An 18,593-nucleotide genomic window follows, 5' to 3' on the forward strand; every position below is an offset into this window, starting at 1 on the left:
TTTGTTTTGTGCAAATTTTCCACACCTCTTTACACTTTTTACACTTGATGCTTATTTTATCAGCTGAAATGTTTCTAGACTGAATATGAGACTTAAATGTGGGTTGGGTTTGTGGCGAGGACTTGGATTCAGGACCCGGTAACTCCTTAAATCCCTGGCTGCAGTTGAACTCAGTACAACAGCATGAAATAAGTCAATTTACAAATTCACAGCCATGTTTGGCACATCTAATTGTATCAAATGTATTAAGCGGCCAGCATTTGATATGTGAACAATTCCAGAAGTAATTCTGTTGTTTTCTATGATTTCTTTATTTAGCCTACTCGGGTGTATGACATTGCACAAATCCAAATATCATTTCTGTCTTTTGTTTTCTTGTGTTTTGTCTCACATTAATCCCACTGCCTCAAGGCTGTTTTCATCATTTTCTCTGTTAAGCTTCTGAAACTAACCTAATCTTCTTTGCTCTTCCCCATCCCCACCCACTCGCCTTGTTGTGCGAGCCCACACTCTTCTCGTGTTTTTGTGGCGCTTTCTAAGTAAAGAATATAGAGATAAGTGGGATATTACACTCCAGCAGCAGACACGCCAAGTGACTTTATGATTATGATGCGGAGGGTGTTGTCTTTGAGATAGACAGAAGTGGAGGAGGAGGAGGAGGAGGAGATGGAGGAGGAAGGGGGATTATGAGGCTAATTCCCTTTTTTGCTCATTAATCTCTGCGATGATTCTTTAAATGCTAATGTCCAATAAAGATGTCAGCATGACATTTTACTGTGGCGGCGCAGATGTGAACAAAGTTGATGGTGTTTGTGTTGAAGAACTTTTCTCATTTTATTCATCTTGTCTCACGTTAATTTGACGGATCCTCTCACAGGATTAAACATAAATGTGTTATAACCAGTAATATACTCACTTATCCTTCTCTGGAAAGTCAAATTCAAACATTTTGTGTCAAGGTCGAATGAAACAGGTCCCTGTTGTCCTCAAAAATAACTTTGAGGTACTAGTTTTAAGTTTGGACAAGCTTAAACACAAACATCCAACCATGCTTTTTCAGAGGAATCAAACTTTAATTCAAATACATATGATTCTGTTTAATTTAAGCATATTCTGCTCTATTTACAAGAAATTAATGAAGGTCAATGTGGCAACAAGATGAAATACATGCTTGCTTGTCAACAAAGGACTTTCACAGCAAACATCGATGGACAAAAAGGAAATCTTTTATTTCCTTAAAAGCACCCATTGAGCACCTAAACTCAAATGACGAAATTCACTGGTGCCTCATCTAATACTTAACTTGCAAAGCAAAATCAGTCCTTACAATCCCTTTTTACAGAATTAGTGTCTGAAAGGTAGAAAATGAAATGTACCATAGCTCCTTCCTTTGCCTTAATAATCCAACGACAAATCATTCTCTGAAAATCCCTTCTGACAGGACGTGATCATTTTCAACCCAGTCATTCTGTTGAAGCCTTTACGCTGACCGAGGCCCTGACGCTGCCAAGGTCTTGTCGGCATCAGCACCAGTCCCAGCACCCTTGGGAGTTTAATGAGAATGTGACGACACTAGAGATTCGCACTATATCGATCTCTGTTTTCATAATCTCTATAGGCAAACTTGGCATCCTTCTTGCTGTGCGGGATCCGCCCAAAGGGCGCGTGGTCATTGAAACACGTGTCGAAGACCTCGTCGACGATTTTCTCCGCCTCCTCTCGGCTAATTTTCCTCACAGCCAGGATGGAGCGTAGGGCGCGGCCTCTGACGCATTCCTGTGTGAGAAAGTTAAGAGTTGGATTAGAGACACGGAGCTGAAACCTGCCAGTAAGAGTTACATTTATCCCAGCACAGGTACCTGATGATGCTGCTTCACACCAAAGTTGAACCTGGCAACTTCATTGCTAAAGGCGCAGTCTCCACTGAGGTTAGCTGCCCGAATCTGAAACAATGACACAAAGAAATCTTTGACTAACCAGAAAAGTTTTTGGTCTGCAAGATAATGATTTTTTTATTCTGCAAACTCTGCAATTTTTTTTTTTTAACCATGCAGCTGGAGTAGAAAATGAGTTGCGAATGATGGAGATTGATAAAAACTAAGCCAACCTCTCCTTTCTCAGATCGAATGCCGGCATCTTGTTTGTGGATAAAACATATCAAGCAGTGAAAGAAAACTACTACTACTTTAAGTGATTTCAAAGGACTTTTAATTCCGGTGATGCTGTAAATACTCACTAAAGCACCAAATGTGTATTAATCCGCTGCTGAAAATAGTCCCCCAAGAAATGCAGTATTTACTCCTCTTTAAGTGACATTTGGGGGAAAACTACAGTGCTAGTACATTTTAATGCCAAGAGCAGTAACAGTACATATTTGTGACTGTATGAGATCTTCACTTGCTTCTCTTATACTAGCACAAACAACTAATAGGAGCATAAATGTTCACTGGTAGAATTAAAACTGACCAGACTAGAATCACCATCGCACATACAGTAAATTTAGCCAGTGTCAAACACATTTTTACATACCTCAGAACAAGCTAGGTGTCTGAAGTTGTTGAACCAGTCCACATGAGCCCGGCAGTGATCAAAGGCATGGATGAGCTCATGTGTGACCACTCGGTTCATGTGGGACTGCTGGTGGATGTTGTTCTGACACAATACAATCTGCAAATGAAAGCAAATATCATCACATCTGACAAGACAAGTACTGTGAATCCAGCTTATTCTGAAATATCTATTTTTTTTTCTTTTTCACTGGCATTATCTCTCTTACTTGAGAAGAAGCTGCATCAAAGCCACCGCTGACGGTCCCATCACAGTCTTCACAGGAGAAATGCCGGTCTTTAAATACTTTGCTGTGTTGAGAGGAGAAAGCAAAGTCATCTTGGTGATATTTAATATGCTTACTTTGCTCCAACAATTCTACTTTAAATGTCCAAAACAAACCAGCTCAAAATCAAATGACCGTTTAATTGTTTTAAAAGTGTCAAAAAGTGCCAATGAAATGAAGGGAGGAAAAAATGCCTGAAATGATCACATTAAAGAATTAGGTTATTGAGGTGATATTAACTGCATTGTGATTTTTAAGGGACAAGTGAAACAGGACACAGTCATGTTAGTCTGAACATGTAGTAACAGTCAGATACATTTATCAAACTGTTTATTTAGGCATCATAAAAACTATAATTACTGTTAATTAATAATATCGGTAGTATGTGCAGTAATAACATTTGCAAATACATTTTCTGCAAACAGTGAAAATGAAAGTGGAGGGTATAAAAATGAAACACATACTAACCATCCTGAACTCTTCATGGCATTGAGGAGCAGTTTGGCATACGGACCTACAGGGGACACAAATAGATAGTCAGCATTCGCTAGTACCTAACGCTACGCTACGCTAGCTAATGTTAGCTGCTAGTGAGACAGTCTGTCAAACGTTAACGTTGCACTGGTGTTTTAATCACAACCACAATGTAGAGAAACTATTGCATTGTACAATATTTCACTGTTGCCGTGTAACTCTCTTTAAGAGTGTAATTAGCTAGCTGCAGTACTCACTAGTTTCCATTGCAAACTGTAACATGACCTGACACTTGTGGTTGAAAGTGAACAGGCTCTGCGCGATGGATCCCTTCTTGTACTTCCCCGTGTTCCTCTCCGGGAATAAATCGTATCCATAATCATCCTCTTGTTTAGTCTGGTCCATTGTGAGAAAAGTTGTGTACAATTTGGAAATGTAAGCATTAAGTCCCCCTGGTTAGCTACCGCTAGCTAGCAAGAGAGGTCATCACTGTTTTGGAGATCACGTGGTAGCTACAGGTCAAAGGTAATGAATTTAATAATTATTTTTTTCTATTTAATTGACATCATTCTAGAACATAAAGGTCAAGAAACTCACTTCACAATAACGAAATAAAAAGTAATGAAATATATGCTTTTATCAACGACGTTTTTTTGGAGACTGGTATACGGTGTAGATCGTCTATTCAGAACGAGCAGGCAAGTTGTCAACTTGAACCGAAATGTGTGGACCAAAAGCAGTTTATGACCAAATCCAACACCACCCACCAAACCAAGAGAAGACTAGTTCTCAGTTGAATTATTTTAGCTTTCTGCACAGCCGTTTTCAACTGCACAAGGGAATAATGCCATTGGCCATCTCTTATGTGGACATGTTTGTTTACATTTTGAATTTTAGGGGCTAACCTACTTTATTGCAGCCCGTAAGGTATAAAACGTAATATTAGACATTACAGATGTTACATATACAATATGGTTTCTTGCTTGTTGTTTGCAGACAGCTTTTACAAACTGACGAGTGAATTAAAGTGAGTGAGTGGGTGAATGCTTTTGGAGTAGGTTATCAATTTGTATCATAAGCGATCTTTGGTTACGCCCAGCGCAGGATCAGCAGCGCAAAGGCTGCTGGGACTCCGCTGTCATGGCGCCGAACATAAACAGAAAGTGGTGAATAACGATACATTTTGTTCTAGCACTTAGCAAAACTATCTACAGCTACACTTTAACTGTGTTTATGAGCCGGAAAGAGAAGATACAGGTACTTTACAACCTTCAAGTAACTACAGTGTCCATTTTGCTCACTTTATTCTTAACATTTAGCGTCTCTGTTAGCTAGCTAGCCGCTAGCCGCAAACACATGACAGCGTGATTCTCGTGTTTTCCTCTTGGCTGCAGTGCGGACTTCAAGACAACAAAGACGACAGCAACAGGTGTTAAGAATTTATCAAAAAACAAATGTCTGTTTCACAGGGAATAACATGTCTGGGGGAAACAAAGCCATTGAGTTACAGCTTCAGATGCGGCAGAACGCGGAGGATCTGCACAGCTTCATGAAGGAGCTGGAGAGCTGGGAGACAGACATGAAGAAGAGAGATGAGGAGCTGAGGACAGAAGGACCCCAGGAGGTTCAGGTTTGTTTTTGGTGTAAATGTTCGTCCACTTCAGGAGCAGCTAACGTTCTGGATATCCTTCAAGTGACAGCATCTTTCTGTTTTGTGTTGTAGAGGGAACTCCCACCTGTGCGCAACAAAGACTACAAAACAAAGATGAGGGAAAAGAAGAAGAAGAAGAAAATGGAGACTGTTGGAAATGGTGACACAAAAGCAGAAGAGTCCAAACAAGCATCGAAGATTAAAGCATACGACTATCGATCATGGGACAAGTTTGATGTGGTAGCTGAAGCATTCTTGTAAAAGATACTAAACACTAGTTGTGAAGTTGTGGAGTAGCTGACAAAAGATTTATGCTTCTGTGCTTGCAGGACAAGGCTCTGGCAGAGATGGATAAAGAGGAAAGTCCAGCAGAGTCAAATGAGTCGGACTCAGAAGAAGCTGCAGTTGATCAGGAGAAAGCGCTGGCAGAGAAGGAAAAGGTAAATCCTGCATAAGACATACTAAAAAAAAAAAAGCAGAGTAGAAAATCCCTTTCCTAAAATATTTTATGTTATTTTCAGGGTAATAAGTTCTTCAAAGATGGGATGTATGATGAAGCCATTGAATGTTACACCAGAGGGATGGGGGAAGATCCTTACAGCCCCGTGCTTCCTACAAACAGAGCCACCTCCTTTTTCCGGCTCAAAAAGTAACAGATCATAGATCACGTGTCTGCTGTATTGGTGCCATGTTAAGTTTTGTCTCCCTTTAAATGAATGAGACTTTGTTCTTTGCAGGTACGCTGTGGCAGAGTCCGACTGCAACTTGGCCATCGCTCTGGACAGTAACTACTTCAAAGCGTATGCCCGAAGAGGAGCAGCACGGTTTGCACTGAAGAAATATGAATCTGCATTAGAAGGTGACAAACTGATTCAAAAAAAAAAAAAAAGACTAGATTGTCTCTCAGTCTTGAGTGCACTGAGATAACAACATGAATCTATTTCTGTATAGATTATGAGATGGTTCTCAAGCTTGACCCTGGAAACATGGAAGCACAGAATGAAGTGAAGAAAATTAAAGAGGTGAGTGTGAAATGGTCATTTTGGATCAGCTGCATTTTTCAAGTCTCTTTTGTTTGATCCCTTTTATCTTGCTGGTTTCAGGCCCTCGGACACGAGGCACCGACCATCCTAAGTGAAGCCACGCAGCCACAGGAGGCTCCCACAGTCGACCCCGAGCAGCAGAGACTGATGGAGGAGCAGCAGAGGAGGCAGGAAGCGGTTATACAAAAAGACAGAGTAAGCTTTGATGTGGTTTGCCCAGTTATGCTGAAGTGAAGTGTCCCAGTTGGACTCATCAGTTCTCATGTCAGAGGCTGGTAAATTCAAAATGTGCACAGATTTTTGTAAGGATTCGACATCGACCACAGATTTTTTTTGGCACTGTGTGGGATAAAAGGAAAAGTTCAGGTCCTGATATTTGTTATATAATGTGTTTATTTGGTTTAAATTTGTTTATGTTTTGTGAATGTGCCTTTCAGGGGAATGCTTATTTCAAAGAGGGGAAGTACGAAGCAGCTGCAGAGTGCTACAGCAGAGGCATGGAGGCGGACAGTATGAACGTCCTTCTTCCTGCCAACAGAGCCATGGCCTTCCTCAAGCTGGAGAGGTAGGAACAACACAAAAACTATTCCTCTTTACTAGAAAATAAAACATGACTTCAGGTTTTCTTTTTCAGTAGTGGTGATATTTTAGACACGTCTGAGCAGTGTACTCATGGCAGAAACCTCTCTGTTCATTTTTTCCCATTTTTTTGCAGGTATAAAGAGGCGGAGGAGGACTGCACTAAAGCCATTTATCTGGACAGTACTTACTCCAAGGCTTTTGCCCGCCGAGGCACAGCCAGAGTGGCTTTAGGGAAACTGGAGGAGGCCAAACAAGGTGCAAACAACAGAATTGTGTCTTTTTATTTTTCACTGTTAGAAGCCCGGAAAGCTGCAGCAGATCTAGCTGTATTCTCCTTCCTGTCTGCCGTCAGTTTTCATTTTCAACTCTTCCTCTTTTACAAAAATGATCTGTTCTGTTTAATTTCTACATTAAGTAAGTAAGAGTTATGTATTGAACTTTTGGGTGTATAAAACAGAGTGTCTGTGTGTGTGTGTGCCTCAGATTTTCAGGAGCTGTTGAACCTGGAGCCAGGCAACAAACAGGCCTTGAATGAACTACAGAAACTCCAGATTGTAAGTTTCAAAATTCAGTTATAAGTTCAAGTGCACATAGTTCAGTAAATTATAAAGTTCAGGCTTGAAAACAAAACAGGAAAGTAATCACAGAAGAAGAAACCCTGATTAGAAAGTAAAGTGCTCTGCTCAACATATTCACCTCTGCATGATAGAAATACTTTTTAATTCTCTTTTTACTTTGTTTGCGTTCTTTACTGTTGTTTGTTTGTAATGTTGCGACTTAGAGAATTAAGTTTATTCCAATGCTGTGTGTCAAGTCCCTCTGATTATGAGAATCAACATCTCATCTCATAATAAATGCTTAAATTCAGATCTAATGTCTGGATGACCAGTGGACTCGTCAGACTTTATTTGGTTTGACCTTCTACAGACGTCACTTCTCTTCCCTCTTGTTGTGTTAGGACGCGTCTTCCAGCGGCGTTCTTCAAACAGAGGACAGCTCACAGAGGAGAACAGTCCGGCCAATCAACAAACCGACACATCTGCGCTCAACTGTGAGTGGTTCGATTTTCTAATTCTACTTTTCCATCAGTACAGAGGTCTTTATTCATAAGGGGCGTAAAAAGGCTGTCATAAGGCCAGGCTGTCCCTGGTGAGGAGACTTCTGATACTAAAAACACTGAGGTGATCTGAATCCAGGTTTCATATAGAAGCAAGATAATGTGTGTATTTTGATTTCTGAAAAGATCCTTTAATTAATGAGATCGCAGTTTGCAGAGAATTTGAAAATTTTGGTTAAAACTATTAAATTTAACCCTGATACGATGAATTAATTTGAGTTGACAGAAAGTTAATCTATATATTGAAAATATATTAGTCTGATTAGTATTTTAAGTAAAAATGCAGACTTACAAAACATAAACTTCTGTAATTTTCTGTAAGTTTTTGTTTTTGTAAATTGAAAATCATTTCGGTTTGATGGAGAAAATGTTCGACTTAGAGACTTAACTTTGGGCTCTAGTAAGATGGCATTAGCACTTGTCTTTATATTTGACTGGGGCTGCAATTAACAATTATTTTTAGTATCAACTAATCTGCCAATCATTTTCTTTATTCATTGTTTATAAAATATTAGAGATCAGATATCCCACAGCTCAAAGTTAAGTCCAAAAATGTCCAAACAGTCCAAAAACCAAAACTGACAGACTTTATACAACTTGTGTAAGTAGCAGATCAATAGTCTCCTCATCTTTATCTGCTGGAGCACTATTTGTCCAGCAGGTGGCAGGAGGGACATCTTTATTATAACCATCAGACTGGGTCATTAAGTTGTCTGATTGTGAGCCTCTGATGCTCTTCAGAAACCTCTGAGGAGGATTGACATTGAGGAAATCAGTGTAAAGGCCTCGGATCCTGAGGTGGAGTCAGGTGGGTCCAAGTCCCACGTCCAGGAAGTGGTGAAGGAGACTGAGGACGGGTCCTCTCCACTGTCGACGTCACCCAGCGCCAAGATGATCAAAATTGAGGAGATATCAGACGCCCCCTCACACGCATCAGACCAGTAAGTGGCACTGTTTTATTACTGGTTATAACCATTTCATCACCCTCTTTGTTTGTCTGTAAAACACTGAATGTTGCTTTGCTATTGATGATTCCCACCCAGTAAACAGATGATCTGCTTCTGTTCACCAGGCTTCCTCCCAGCAGACAGACAGGACAACCAGCGCAGAAGAACGTCACTCATCCACCTGAACTGTTGACCAATTGCTCCACCACAGTAACAGACCCGCCTCCTCCACCCAACACCAGCTTCCAGCTGGAGGCCGACCTCCGCAAGATCGGAAAGCAGCCTGAAGTGATTTACAGATATCTGAGGGTGAGCTGTGTTAGAGAAGAACAATAACAGGATAATTATATGTTGCCATCACCACAGGGATCGTCACAGTAACAGTGACGGCGTGGATATGCAAAGCCAGAGCACATAGTGGACTGGGTCTTTATCATAATTTTAGATACAATCTTCATCATGCGTTTCCTAATTACTACATTGACACAGTCTGATCTTTAGTTTTGATTCACATTGCAAATAAACTGCAAATATGGCTTGAATCTGAAACCATACATTTAATTAAATTATCACACTTCAGATTCTAGAATTTTTTTTTTTGTTCTCAGCCTTTTTTTGGGGTTTTGTCTTGCAGCAAATCAAGCCTGAGGCATTCTCAAAGATTTTCCAAAACTCCCTTGAACCTGACATCCTCAATCAGATCCTGAAGACGCTGCACGAGTTCTACATGAAGTAAGTTCTTAAAAAAAAAAAAAAGAAAGTACAATAGAAAAACTTACAGAGCTTAACTGTGTCAAAAAGTGTAGTATGACATTGTATATTAAGTTCAGCTCTGTGTGTAGGAATGAAGCGCCGGCTGTTACACTGGGGATCCTCAGCAGTCTGGCAAGCACGAGGCGCTTCGACATGGCCGTCATGTTCATGTCGTCTCCAGAGAAGAAAGGTGGAGTCTCTTTGATGCATTGTTACACATGACTCATGCTTACATTGCATCTCTTTCACCCACACATGCCGTCACGTTAGTAATTGCTGTGCTTTTTCTATTCTCTAGTGCTTAAAGATCTGTTTGACTTCCTTCACCAAGCCGAGCTGGAAGGATCGTCTGTCGTAGCGTTACAGAAGAAGTACGGTGTGTGACGCTCCATCTTAAGCAACACACTAAAGATTTTAACACAGGGTGCGACATTGGATTTAAAGCAAATCAAACAGTTATATTTAATACTGAATAAACTTTCATTAAAGTAGCAGTGTGCATATCCAGCGTGTGTGGGCACAAAACCGCAAGACATCCAATTAAATCCCTTAAGGCAAACAACTCAGTATGCAGATAAGAGTATTGTACTATTACTCCAGTGATGCTCTGTGAGCTTTTCATATTATAAACATGTTGGTGTGTTAACAGGGAGTCAGCTTATAGGGGGTTTTGGAGACATGTTCTATCAACAGAAGTGTGAATTTCCATCCTCAGCACAGTGTAAAAGTCTGGATTGGTCTCTGTGAGTACTCTACCCGGTGTGAATATTCCTCTCTAACCCTGCCGAAAAAAACAAACAAAAAAAAAACAACCTGATATTGCATCGACTAAAACCTGCTTGAACTATAGAAAACTCTGAGTGACAGAGACTCAGTTTGAGATAGAACTGATGGAAAACTGAACTAGAAATAAACAAGTATTTTGTAATTGGTGTGCAGCCTGTTGAGTCAGTAACTACAAATGTTTTGAATTCAACATTACTTAATCTCAGATGTGTCACATGAATGATTAATTAATGCTGGGTAATCAGTCAAAGTCCAGTGCTTCATTGTTTATTAAGTATAATAGTGCATATTGTTTGGCAAGAGAAATGGTCATACATCATGGGAAAAAACCAGATTAGCTTTGTGTTATTAAAACCCAGTAACCTATTACTCAAGCACACGATCCATACGTCCTTTGTCTGTGCCGTCTAATCTTGTTCATGGTCACAAAGAGTTTGGACCTGTCCCAGCATGCATTATGCAGGGAAACGCCCTGCTTAGGCCATCACAGTGAGAGTACACAGTGCTTGAGCAAACAGTCATATATGTATAGTAAGTGTCATTAATAAGAAGATAACCGGACTGTCAGGAGCGTCTCAACATCCACACCAGTGAGGATCTGCAGTGAAAAAGCATCAATTACAGTGAGAGCAGATAACAGCCATGAACTGTGTCTACATGCACTCAAACGTTCAACAACAGCCTACCTGAGACACCGAGCGTCTCGCTGATCATCGCCGTCTTCCCGGTGAACGTGTTCTCAGCCCGGCAGCTGATGGACTCCTTGGAAACGTGGCGGTTCACAGAGATGTCGATGGCGCTGCCCGTCACGTTCTTCCCGTACACGGTCCACGTGAAGCTGCAGGAAGGAGTGCACTCAGCTGAGCATGTAAAGCTCGCCGGGACCCCAATTTCAAGAGAGTCTGGTCCTGAAATCACCACGTTCTTTGGTCCCTCTGCAAGAGAAGAGCCACTTAAAAGAAATACAGGCAACAATAATATTCCAATAAAGCCGCACAAAGTAAGATTTTCAAGCGAAGGAGAAGTGAATTAAAACATACTCCTGCTACTCAAACAGGTACCAACATGCAAAAAAACAAGTAAGTTTTCTGAAAGATGTGTCATTTACCAGGCACCACCACGACAGTCTCAGCGGTTCTGTTTTCCTTTGTCACAGGGTTGAACGCCACACAGGTGAGAGCAGCCTTGTATGGAGGTGTTACAGGTGTGAAGAGTATGGAGGAATTTGTGGACAGAAATTTGTCATGGTAAAACCAGGTGATGGAGCAGACGGGGAAGCAGTCAGTCAAACACTGCAGCTCTGTTGTGGACCCGGTCAGGACGACCATCTCCTCACCCACTGGCCCTTTGCTGCGTTGCACAATCTGCACCTCGTCTGGCCCATCTGGAAGGTATAACAAAGTTTTCAGTACTCTGTTGACAGAGTAAAAAAGGATGGTCCTCCCCTGGGTTATTAATATTTATGTTGAATACTCCTCTCGACACCCTCCCTACAACATGTCAAAAAGTATTTTTTTAATGTATCTATCAAGCAGCAACCTCCGGGGCTGAAAAATGAATCCAACGTGGAAGTGCCGGAAACTGCAGTTCCTCAAATGACCACTTGAGGCTGGATTCAAATGCAAGTAAATCTCCATAGACTCTCATATTAAAATTTCCAACTTCACAGCAGAAATAAACATGTTTACAGCCTGGTACAAAAACAGTTTTGGTCTCTATAGCTAGTTTCCTCCTTCATGACAACCGTTACCATAGCTCACCTGTTTAAATTTTAATAAGACTTAATTTTATACATAATTGAGGGCGTGGTTGCTTTAAGTGACAGGTGGGTGATCAATGCTTGCCACAAACTTGGCTCCACACACGGCCCACCTCTTCGTCTGTTTTTGGATTAGGAGGGAGTTAGTTGGAGTCAGGTACAGTAGGTACTGATAAGATGGCCACGGCAGCGTAGCTCACTCTGAGCTTCAAAACCGCTCTTCAGAAACCTTTGGTTGACGTCATAGAGGCTACGTCCATCCTTATATGCAGTCTCTGGTACCTATTTAACTATTTGCCATTTATTATTTTATTATCTATTTATTATTTATTTTATCTTATCCTTATTTTATTTGCAGAGGAAGAAAAAAGTTGCTCCCCTCAGACAAAATAAATATTGAATACCCTAATTTTTGTACATTCCCTAAGTTTGACATTTTGAGGCACACACTTAGCCAAATGTATTTCAATTACAATTAGCCAAGTGTCCAATTACTTATGAACCCTTGAAATTTGAGGACTCTGTGAATTGGCACTTCAATGTAGTATCCTTTTCTTTATTTCAAATTGAATGTGTTGAATCTCGGAGCCTGAGGAAGAAAAAATGTGTTTAAAAAAAAAAAATGTGTTGCTGAACACCAAATTTAATGGCAGGCTTGAAGGCACCTCAGTGTTAGCTCATAAGGAAGAACATTTTTCATTCCCCTTCCCAGTTCAAATTATTTGAAGCCATTAGCTAGCTCCCTCCTGACTCCATTTCTCCAATGTGCTGGACTCCTCTGTATTAAGACGTGCTTTTAGTGACCCTGGTACTCACAGTTTACATGCATCAGGTAGCCAACAGACAGGATGGGAGTTCTAGACTCTTGTCGACTCTTGTTGTTGTGGTCGTGGTTTCCATCCTCTAGTACCAAACATTGGTATAAACCTCCATCCGCTCGCAGGAGAGGACTGAAGCTCATCGTGGTGTTGTCAGGGGAGAACCACACTCTTTCAGACGCTAGCATTGGGTGTTTGTTCTTCAGCCATGTGATGGAGGCTGGCTTCTGAGAGCCAGCACATTGCAGAGAGAAAGACTCGCCTGCAACCGGTAGAGCCTGAGAGGTGGGACGCACTGAAAACGGGTCTGTACAGAGAGAACATTATATATCACAAGGCTGCTACAGCATAACATTTAACTCAAACCAATACAGAATCAATTGAAAATCAGACTCACCAATCACAGTGAGGTTCTTAGTGGTGGTGAGAGTGGCATTAGATACTGTGTTTGTGACCACACAGGTCAGAGGTTCAGTTATAGAGAAGTCACTAGCGATGATCTGCAGCTCACTTCTCTCATAAGTCTTCCCCATGTATGTCAGCGTAAAGGTGCAGGATGGGATGCATGTGGCCGAGCATATGAATGTGTACTGTTTTCCAATCGACACTGTGCTGTCACCAGTGATGGTAACGTTAGATAAGCCTAGAAGAGGAGATTTAAAAAATATGATTGAATGTTCTATGCTCATTTTACACTTTTTAAAAGTTCTTAAAAGTTTTTTTAAAGTGGGTTTACATCCAAATGTGGTGCAAATTTTAACTGCATTTCTGTGAATTTATCTCCATCCACTAGTGTTATGCAAAAATTAGGAGTTTGTTCGTGAAGCTAATGGAGCTAATTCTCTATCGCAGAGAGGGCGCAATAAAAGGTTAATTAAAAGAGGTAAAAGGTGAAAAAACACATAGAAAACATGATGGAAATGTGGGTAAAAACAGCTGGATGAAAACCATTCTATTGGTTGTTATTTCTCACTTTTGAGGTAATTTCTTTCACGTACTTGCCACCCAGAGATGCAGCCTCGAAGAGGACGAGAGAAGTGTGACGGTGTCCTCAGCTTTACAGACGAGCGTTTCAGAGGTGACGGTGCCTGGAGGTGGAGTGACAGAAATTGTGTTGCCCTGTGCGGTACTGAGGATCTCTTCTCCAGAGCCAACAGTCCAGGTGTAGCTGCAGGAGGGGTAGCAGTCAGCAGAGCAGGTAAAGTTAGACGCAACCCCTGCAGTCATAAAGGCTGGACCGCTGATCTGTACATTTGATGGTCCAGCTGAAAAGTTGGAAACACATTTGGTTGAAGAATATCGCTCCTGAGAAAATTCAAGAGTTCAAATTCAATTGTCTTATTATCACCTGTCACTTGCAGCGTCTTCTGGGCGGTGACTGACATTGATGTAGCAGGATTAACTGCTGTGCAGGTCAGGTTTTGTGTCGGGTGTAGTTCCTCAACCTGCAAACTCAGCTCCGGACCCCGAGAGGTCACATTACCACAGGTCCAGGTGAACTTACAGGTCGGGTAGCAGCTGGCTGAGCACTGGAAAACATACAGTTTTCCCACTGTCACTATGTCGACCCCACTGATCACCACTGAAGACGGCCCATCTGTGATTGGAGGTAGAACAAACAAGATAGGCCTCTCAATAAATGTTGTTCATTTACGACGTGATTTTTCTATTGCTGAAGTAGCTCCCTCAAGTTGTGGCCCGGGGTCGTCTTTCCCTGCTGTGGTGGCAACTCAAGAAGATGCTGATGGACACCAATGATGAATGAATCCAACAAGCTGGAGAGGCACCTTTTGAGCCCTGGCAGGAGGGGAAGCATGGCCACTGAGCAGCAGGGCCTTGCTTAAGGTCACTTCCTTGTTAGCTTATGAAGAAGCAGAAAGTATTTCTTATTCTCCTACTAGTGTACTCACATTTTACTTGCATCTTGTAGCTGACAGACTGGATGGGGAGCTCCCCCTCTGCCACCACACACTGGTATAAACCATCATCCGTCTGCAGGAGAGGACTGAAGCTCATCGTGGTGTTGTCAGGGGAGAACCGCACTCTTTCAGATGCTAGCACTGGGTGTTTGTTCTTCAGCCATGTGATGGAGGCTGGGTTCTGAGAGCCAGCACACTGCAGAGAGAAAGACTCGCCTGCCACTGGTTGGGCCTGAGAGGTGGGACGCACTGAGATGGGGTCTGTGCAGAGACAATAAGCATGAACATGACACGTTTGGTTTCTTGTACCTCATACTTTCTCTTAATCATGAGGGAGCGATGTCACAGACTTACCAATGACGGTGAGGTTCATAGTGGTGGTGAGAGTGGCGTGAGATATAGAGTTTGTTGCCTCACAGGTCAGTGGCTCTATTTTCGAGTAGTCGCTAAGGTTGATCTCAAGTTGACTGTAAAACTTTGGTTTCCCCTGGTGCAAGATGGGCATCTGGATTTGGTCACCCAGGAAAGTCTTCCCCATGTACTTCCATGTGAAAGTGCAGGATGGGATGCATGTGGCAAAGCATATGAACTTGTACTGTTTTCCCATCGTCACCGTGTGGTCACCATCGATGCTGATGTCCGATAAACCTGAGGAAGAAGTTAAAGAGCACGTTTGAATGTTTTGTGCATATTTCACAAAGTTGCATCAGAACGTGAATGCAATCTAACAAAAAACTAATAGGTGAGTTTAGGTATATTGCACATTTGAAGCTAGACTATGTAACTTCTGCTGAACGGCGGCCTCTGTGGCAGGAAAATAACTGAATGATGACTTTCCCAAGAGTTAGTTGCTTTAAATACATCGTAGGATGATCAAAATGAGGAGGTTAGGTATTAACTTCTTGTTTTAGTTCTGTGATAAAACCACTGAAATGTTTATTTGTTTATTACTCTTGGATCCCACACCACATTACAAAAATGATCCAGTCTTGCTTCCTCCAAATAAGAAGCATTTCCAAAATCAAACCTTTAAGCGATTTGGAAAAAGTCAATCGTGCATTAGTTTTCTCAAGACTGGACCTCTGTAACTCCCTCCACTCCCACTGTACCCATAAATCACTCTCCAGCCTCCAACTGGCTCAAAATGGTTAATTGCTGGTTTTAACAGATTTAGATGTAGATTTTATGTATAGTATCTTATTTGCTTTTGTTTGACCTTACTATCCAGCTTTCTGTTTTTATATTGTCTTTGAGCCTCTTGTCTTGCTTTTGCCTCAATTATTAAAGTGCTTTTTAAAGGTGCTATATAAAAAAAGTCATCATTATTAATATTAATAGTAGTAGTAGGAGTAGCAGTATTGTTATAGCATATCATGTTATGTATATATTATACCTTGGTCATACCAGACCAAGTGAGGCTGTTGCAGTAAAATCCCTCAATGTACTGTCATTGAGAAAAGATGCAGTCTATTGCTTATTAGTTCAGTTTCTCATTTGTAAGAAGATTGTGTCATTTATTAGTCTTTCAAAAATGATCAGCCAGGCTTTAATCTTAGGAGTGTAATTCAAATGTAATTAGAGTGAACTGTCAAAAGAATCTAATCAAAACTAAATCACAACGTAATCTGCAAGTAAAGCAATTACACAAACTGAATTAAACATTAATGTGTAACACTGACTTTCACCATGTGTAATTGAACTGCAGCATACCCGGTTTATTTCTCACTATTTATTAGAACTAATTCTGATCTAAAGCTTCAGTTCTTTCACGTACTTGCCACCCACAGCTTCAGAGTTGTAGAGATGAAGAGATGTGAGACGGTGTCCTCAGCCTGGCAGAGGAGAGTTTCAGAGATGACAGTGTTGTAAGGTGGAGTGACAGAGATTGTGTTGCCTTGTGCAGTTTGGTACTTCTGACCGTCCAGGATAACAGCCCATGAGTAGCTGCAGGAGGGGTAGCAGCTGGCTGAGCAGGTAAAGTTGGATTCAAAACCGTAAGTCAGCATGGGAGGACCGCTGATCCGTATGTTCGACGGTCCAGCTGAAAAGTTTGGAAAAAGATTTGGATAATGGAGGCGCTGTTCAGGAAACTCATCAACTGTCATCTTCAGTTTGGTCATTTGTACCTGTCACTTGCAGCGTCTTGTGGACAGAGACTGACTTCCCTGTTGTGGGGTTCACCACTGTGCAGGTCAGGGTCTTTGTTGGCTCTATGTGCAGGAGCTGCAGGGTCAGCTCTGGCCCCTGAGAGGTCACGTTACCCCTGGTCCAGGTGAACTTGCAGCCTGGGTAGCAGTTGGCTGTGCACTGGAAGCTGTAGGGGATCCCCACTGTCACTATGGAAAACCCACTGATCTCAACTGCGGACGGCCCGTCTGCAGGGGCAGGTAGAAGGTTTGCTTTGAAGCAGTTGTCAAACATTTGAAGATAATCATGGGTAATTATGGGTAAGATTAAGACTTAAAAGCATCTTACATGAGATGTCCACCATGGTTCCACTGTGCTCAGTTTCACTGGCAGAAAAACCTTTGATATGAGAAACAAATTAACATAATTAACCTTCTGGCAGCTAATAAAACTCTGCAAACCTAATATATCTAATCAAATAATTATATAAAAACCCCATACTTAAATTTTTGTATCAGCACCTTAAAGAATGTCTGAAAATAATGAGCATTTAAGAGATGATAATATTATTTTTAAAAGCAGATGATGAGCCAGCGGTGCAGCCTCTTACCTGCCAGGCAGGTGAGCAGCAGCAACAGCACACAGGCTGAGTGATGAACCATGGTGCCTGAAGCCAGTCTGGAAGACTAACCATCCAAACTCTTATTATACATGGGGAAAAAGGCCTTGCCCAGTGTTATCACCCACTCATACAAAACACAGACAACATATTACCTAATATTCCTAGCAAAGGAGTGCAACAGGGTCGGTTATCAGCTGCATTTATTCTCTGCAGAGGGTGTGCAAGTTCGCAGCCGACGTGCGGCTTGGTTTTTGGCTCCAGTGGGTTGTGATTGTTTCATTATCTGACCTGGACCAAGTCCACACGTACAAAAGAAACTGTCTCTGTTTTTTCATATCTCCCTGTGGTGGAAGATGTAAAGATTTTCAACTCAGGTTATCACAGCATTTTGATAGAATACAGCTCCAGCTGTCTACAAGATCTGATACGTTTTAATCTTTTCTATGTGTATTTACCTTTCATTATTACTTGCTCTATGTTGTCGCTGTGCAAATCAAACATTCATGACTTGTAATTTGGATGTATGAATTATGGAGTCAAGCTTTTCTCACCTGGCACAGTCTTTCAAAGAGGTCATTACGGATATTGTCCAGTTTATGCATTTTTATTTTTTATTTTTTTTATTTTTAGAAGCAGAGCATATTGCAAATGTTTGTCTAATTTACAGCAATGTTGTGTTATATTAGGTTGATCAAAACATTTTACAGCTTTGGTGGGGGGGTTGAGCTTGAGTGAGAAAACAGTTCATGAATTTTGAAAGATGAGGACATTGCAAACATTTTGTGTCAAAGAAATGAAATGTGATCCTCAGTTTAGTTCACACTGATGTTTGCGTCTTCATCTTCTGTTACTTTGTGCTGATGATACTCGCTGTTTCTTTAACAGAAACATTTTCCAAACTTATTTCTTCTAATGTTTTTTTGTTTATTTTTTTCTTCTTCTTTGATAAATTTGGTTTAAGATTTAATTATTTTTTCCTTTTTTGGGGGAGCTGTCTTCATAAGTTTGTTTTATCTCACCATCACAATCCCTTTTGCACACTTAATTCATTATGGGTTATGGGATTTGTGTTTTTTTTTAATTCATTCATTTTTTTTTTATTATTTGTTCAAAGAAACTAATCTAAAACTACACTAAAGGAAAGGGCAGGATTGTTATTTTT

General features: G+C 41.1%; 3 protein-coding genes across 4 annotated transcripts; 1 reads left to right on the forward strand and 2 right to left on the reverse strand.

Annotated features, from left to right (window-relative positions):
* Positions 1–1,052: 1,052 nt before the first annotated feature.
* atp23 (ATP23 metallopeptidase and ATP synthase assembly factor homolog) lies at positions 1,053–3,832 on the reverse strand. The gene is made up of 6 exons (XM_023422941.2): positions 3,565–3,832; positions 3,302–3,347; positions 2,777–2,858; positions 2,530–2,667; positions 1,860–1,943; positions 1,053–1,776 (listed from the first exon to the last, which is right to left on the reverse strand). The coding sequence occupies exons 1-6, from the start codon at positions 3,710–3,712 to the stop codon at positions 1,573–1,575; spliced, it is 702 nt and encodes a 233-aa protein (XP_023278709.1). The 5' UTR covers positions 3,713–3,832; the 3' UTR covers positions 1,053–1,572.
* Positions 3,833–4,401: 569 nt separating this feature from the next.
* Positions 4,402–10,332, forward strand: rpap3 (RNA polymerase II associated protein 3). Of its 2 annotated transcripts, none has more exons than XM_023423004.2 (17): positions 4,402–4,473; positions 4,777–4,937; positions 5,031–5,198; positions 5,288–5,398; positions 5,480–5,607; positions 5,696–5,817; positions 5,910–5,980; positions 6,062–6,196; positions 6,439–6,566; positions 6,717–6,838; positions 7,067–7,137; positions 7,542–7,634; positions 8,442–8,641; positions 8,773–8,956; positions 9,282–9,379; positions 9,490–9,590; positions 9,699–10,332. In XM_023423004.2, the coding sequence occupies exons 2-17, from the start codon at positions 4,785–4,787 to the stop codon at positions 9,782–9,784; spliced, it is 1,971 nt and encodes a 656-aa protein (XP_023278772.1). In that variant the 5' UTR covers positions 4,402–4,473; positions 4,777–4,784; the 3' UTR covers positions 9,785–10,332. The 2 variants fall into 2 exon arrangements, with proteins under 2 accessions (XP_023278772.1, XP_023278771.1); XM_023423003.2 differs by having other exon boundaries at positions 4,413–4,564.
* Positions 10,333–10,437: 105 nt separating this feature from the next.
* LOC111667327 (hemicentin-1-like) lies at positions 10,438–17,500 on the reverse strand. The gene is made up of 13 exons (XM_023423002.2): positions 17,420–17,500; positions 17,158–17,208; positions 16,809–17,057; positions 16,457–16,723; positions 15,037–15,330; positions 14,674–14,943; positions 14,112–14,360; positions 13,762–14,028; positions 13,161–13,406; positions 12,762–13,070; positions 11,295–11,570; positions 10,873–11,121; positions 10,438–10,784 (listed from the first exon to the last, which is right to left on the reverse strand). The coding sequence occupies exons 1-13, from the start codon at positions 17,469–17,471 to the stop codon at positions 10,762–10,764; spliced, it is 2,802 nt and encodes a 933-aa protein (XP_023278770.1). The 5' UTR covers positions 17,472–17,500; the 3' UTR covers positions 10,438–10,761.
* Positions 17,501–18,593: the final 1,093 nt, after the last annotated feature.

Source organism: Seriola lalandi, unplaced genomic scaffold (genome assembly GCF_002814215.2).
Source record: "Seriola lalandi dorsalis isolate HSWRI2012SDOR001 ecotype SW California unplaced genomic scaffold, Sedor1 jcf7180002054688, whole genome shotgun sequence".
Taxonomy (NCBI): domain Eukaryota; kingdom Metazoa; phylum Chordata; class Actinopteri; order Carangiformes; family Carangidae; genus Seriola; species Seriola lalandi.

Excerpts from the sequence above, each read along its gene's own strand:
- atp23 (XM_023422941.2), bottom strand. The coding sequence starts at position 3,712 with ATGGACCAGACTAAACAAGAGGATGATTATGGATACGATTTATTCCCG. Across the intron at positions 1,944-2,529 it reads GACACCTAGCTTGTTCTGAG|ATTCGGGCAGCTAACCTCAG; the intron begins GTATGTAAAAAT and ends TCATTGTTTCAG. Across the intron at positions 1,777-1,859 it reads GTGTGAAGCAGCATCATCAG|GAATGCGTCAGAGGCCGCGC; the intron begins GTACCTGTGCTG and ends TTTCTCACACAG.
- rpap3 (XM_023423004.2), top strand. The coding sequence starts at position 4,785 with ATGTCTGGGGGAAACAAAGCCATTGAGTTACAGCTTCAGATGCGGCAG. Across the intron at positions 6,567-6,716 it reads GCCTTCCTCAAGCTGGAGAG|GTATAAAGAGGCGGAGGAGG; the intron begins GTAGGAACAACA and ends ATTTTTTTGCAG. Across the intron at positions 8,957-9,281 it reads TGATTTACAGATATCTGAGG|CAAATCAAGCCTGAGGCATT; the intron begins GTGAGCTGTGTT and ends TTTGTCTTGCAG.
- LOC111667327 (XM_023423002.2), bottom strand. The coding sequence starts at position 17,471 with ATGGTTCATCACTCAGCCTGTGTGCTGTTGCTGCTGCTCACCTGCCTG. Across the intron at positions 11,571-12,761 it reads CTACCTGATGCATGTAAACT|ATGGGCCAGACGAGGTGCAG; the intron begins GTGAGTACCAGG and ends TATACCTTCCAG. Across the intron at positions 11,122-11,294 it reads GACTGTCGTGGTGGTGCCTG|AGGGACCAAAGAACGTGGTG; the intron begins GTAAATGACACA and ends CTTCTCTTGCAG.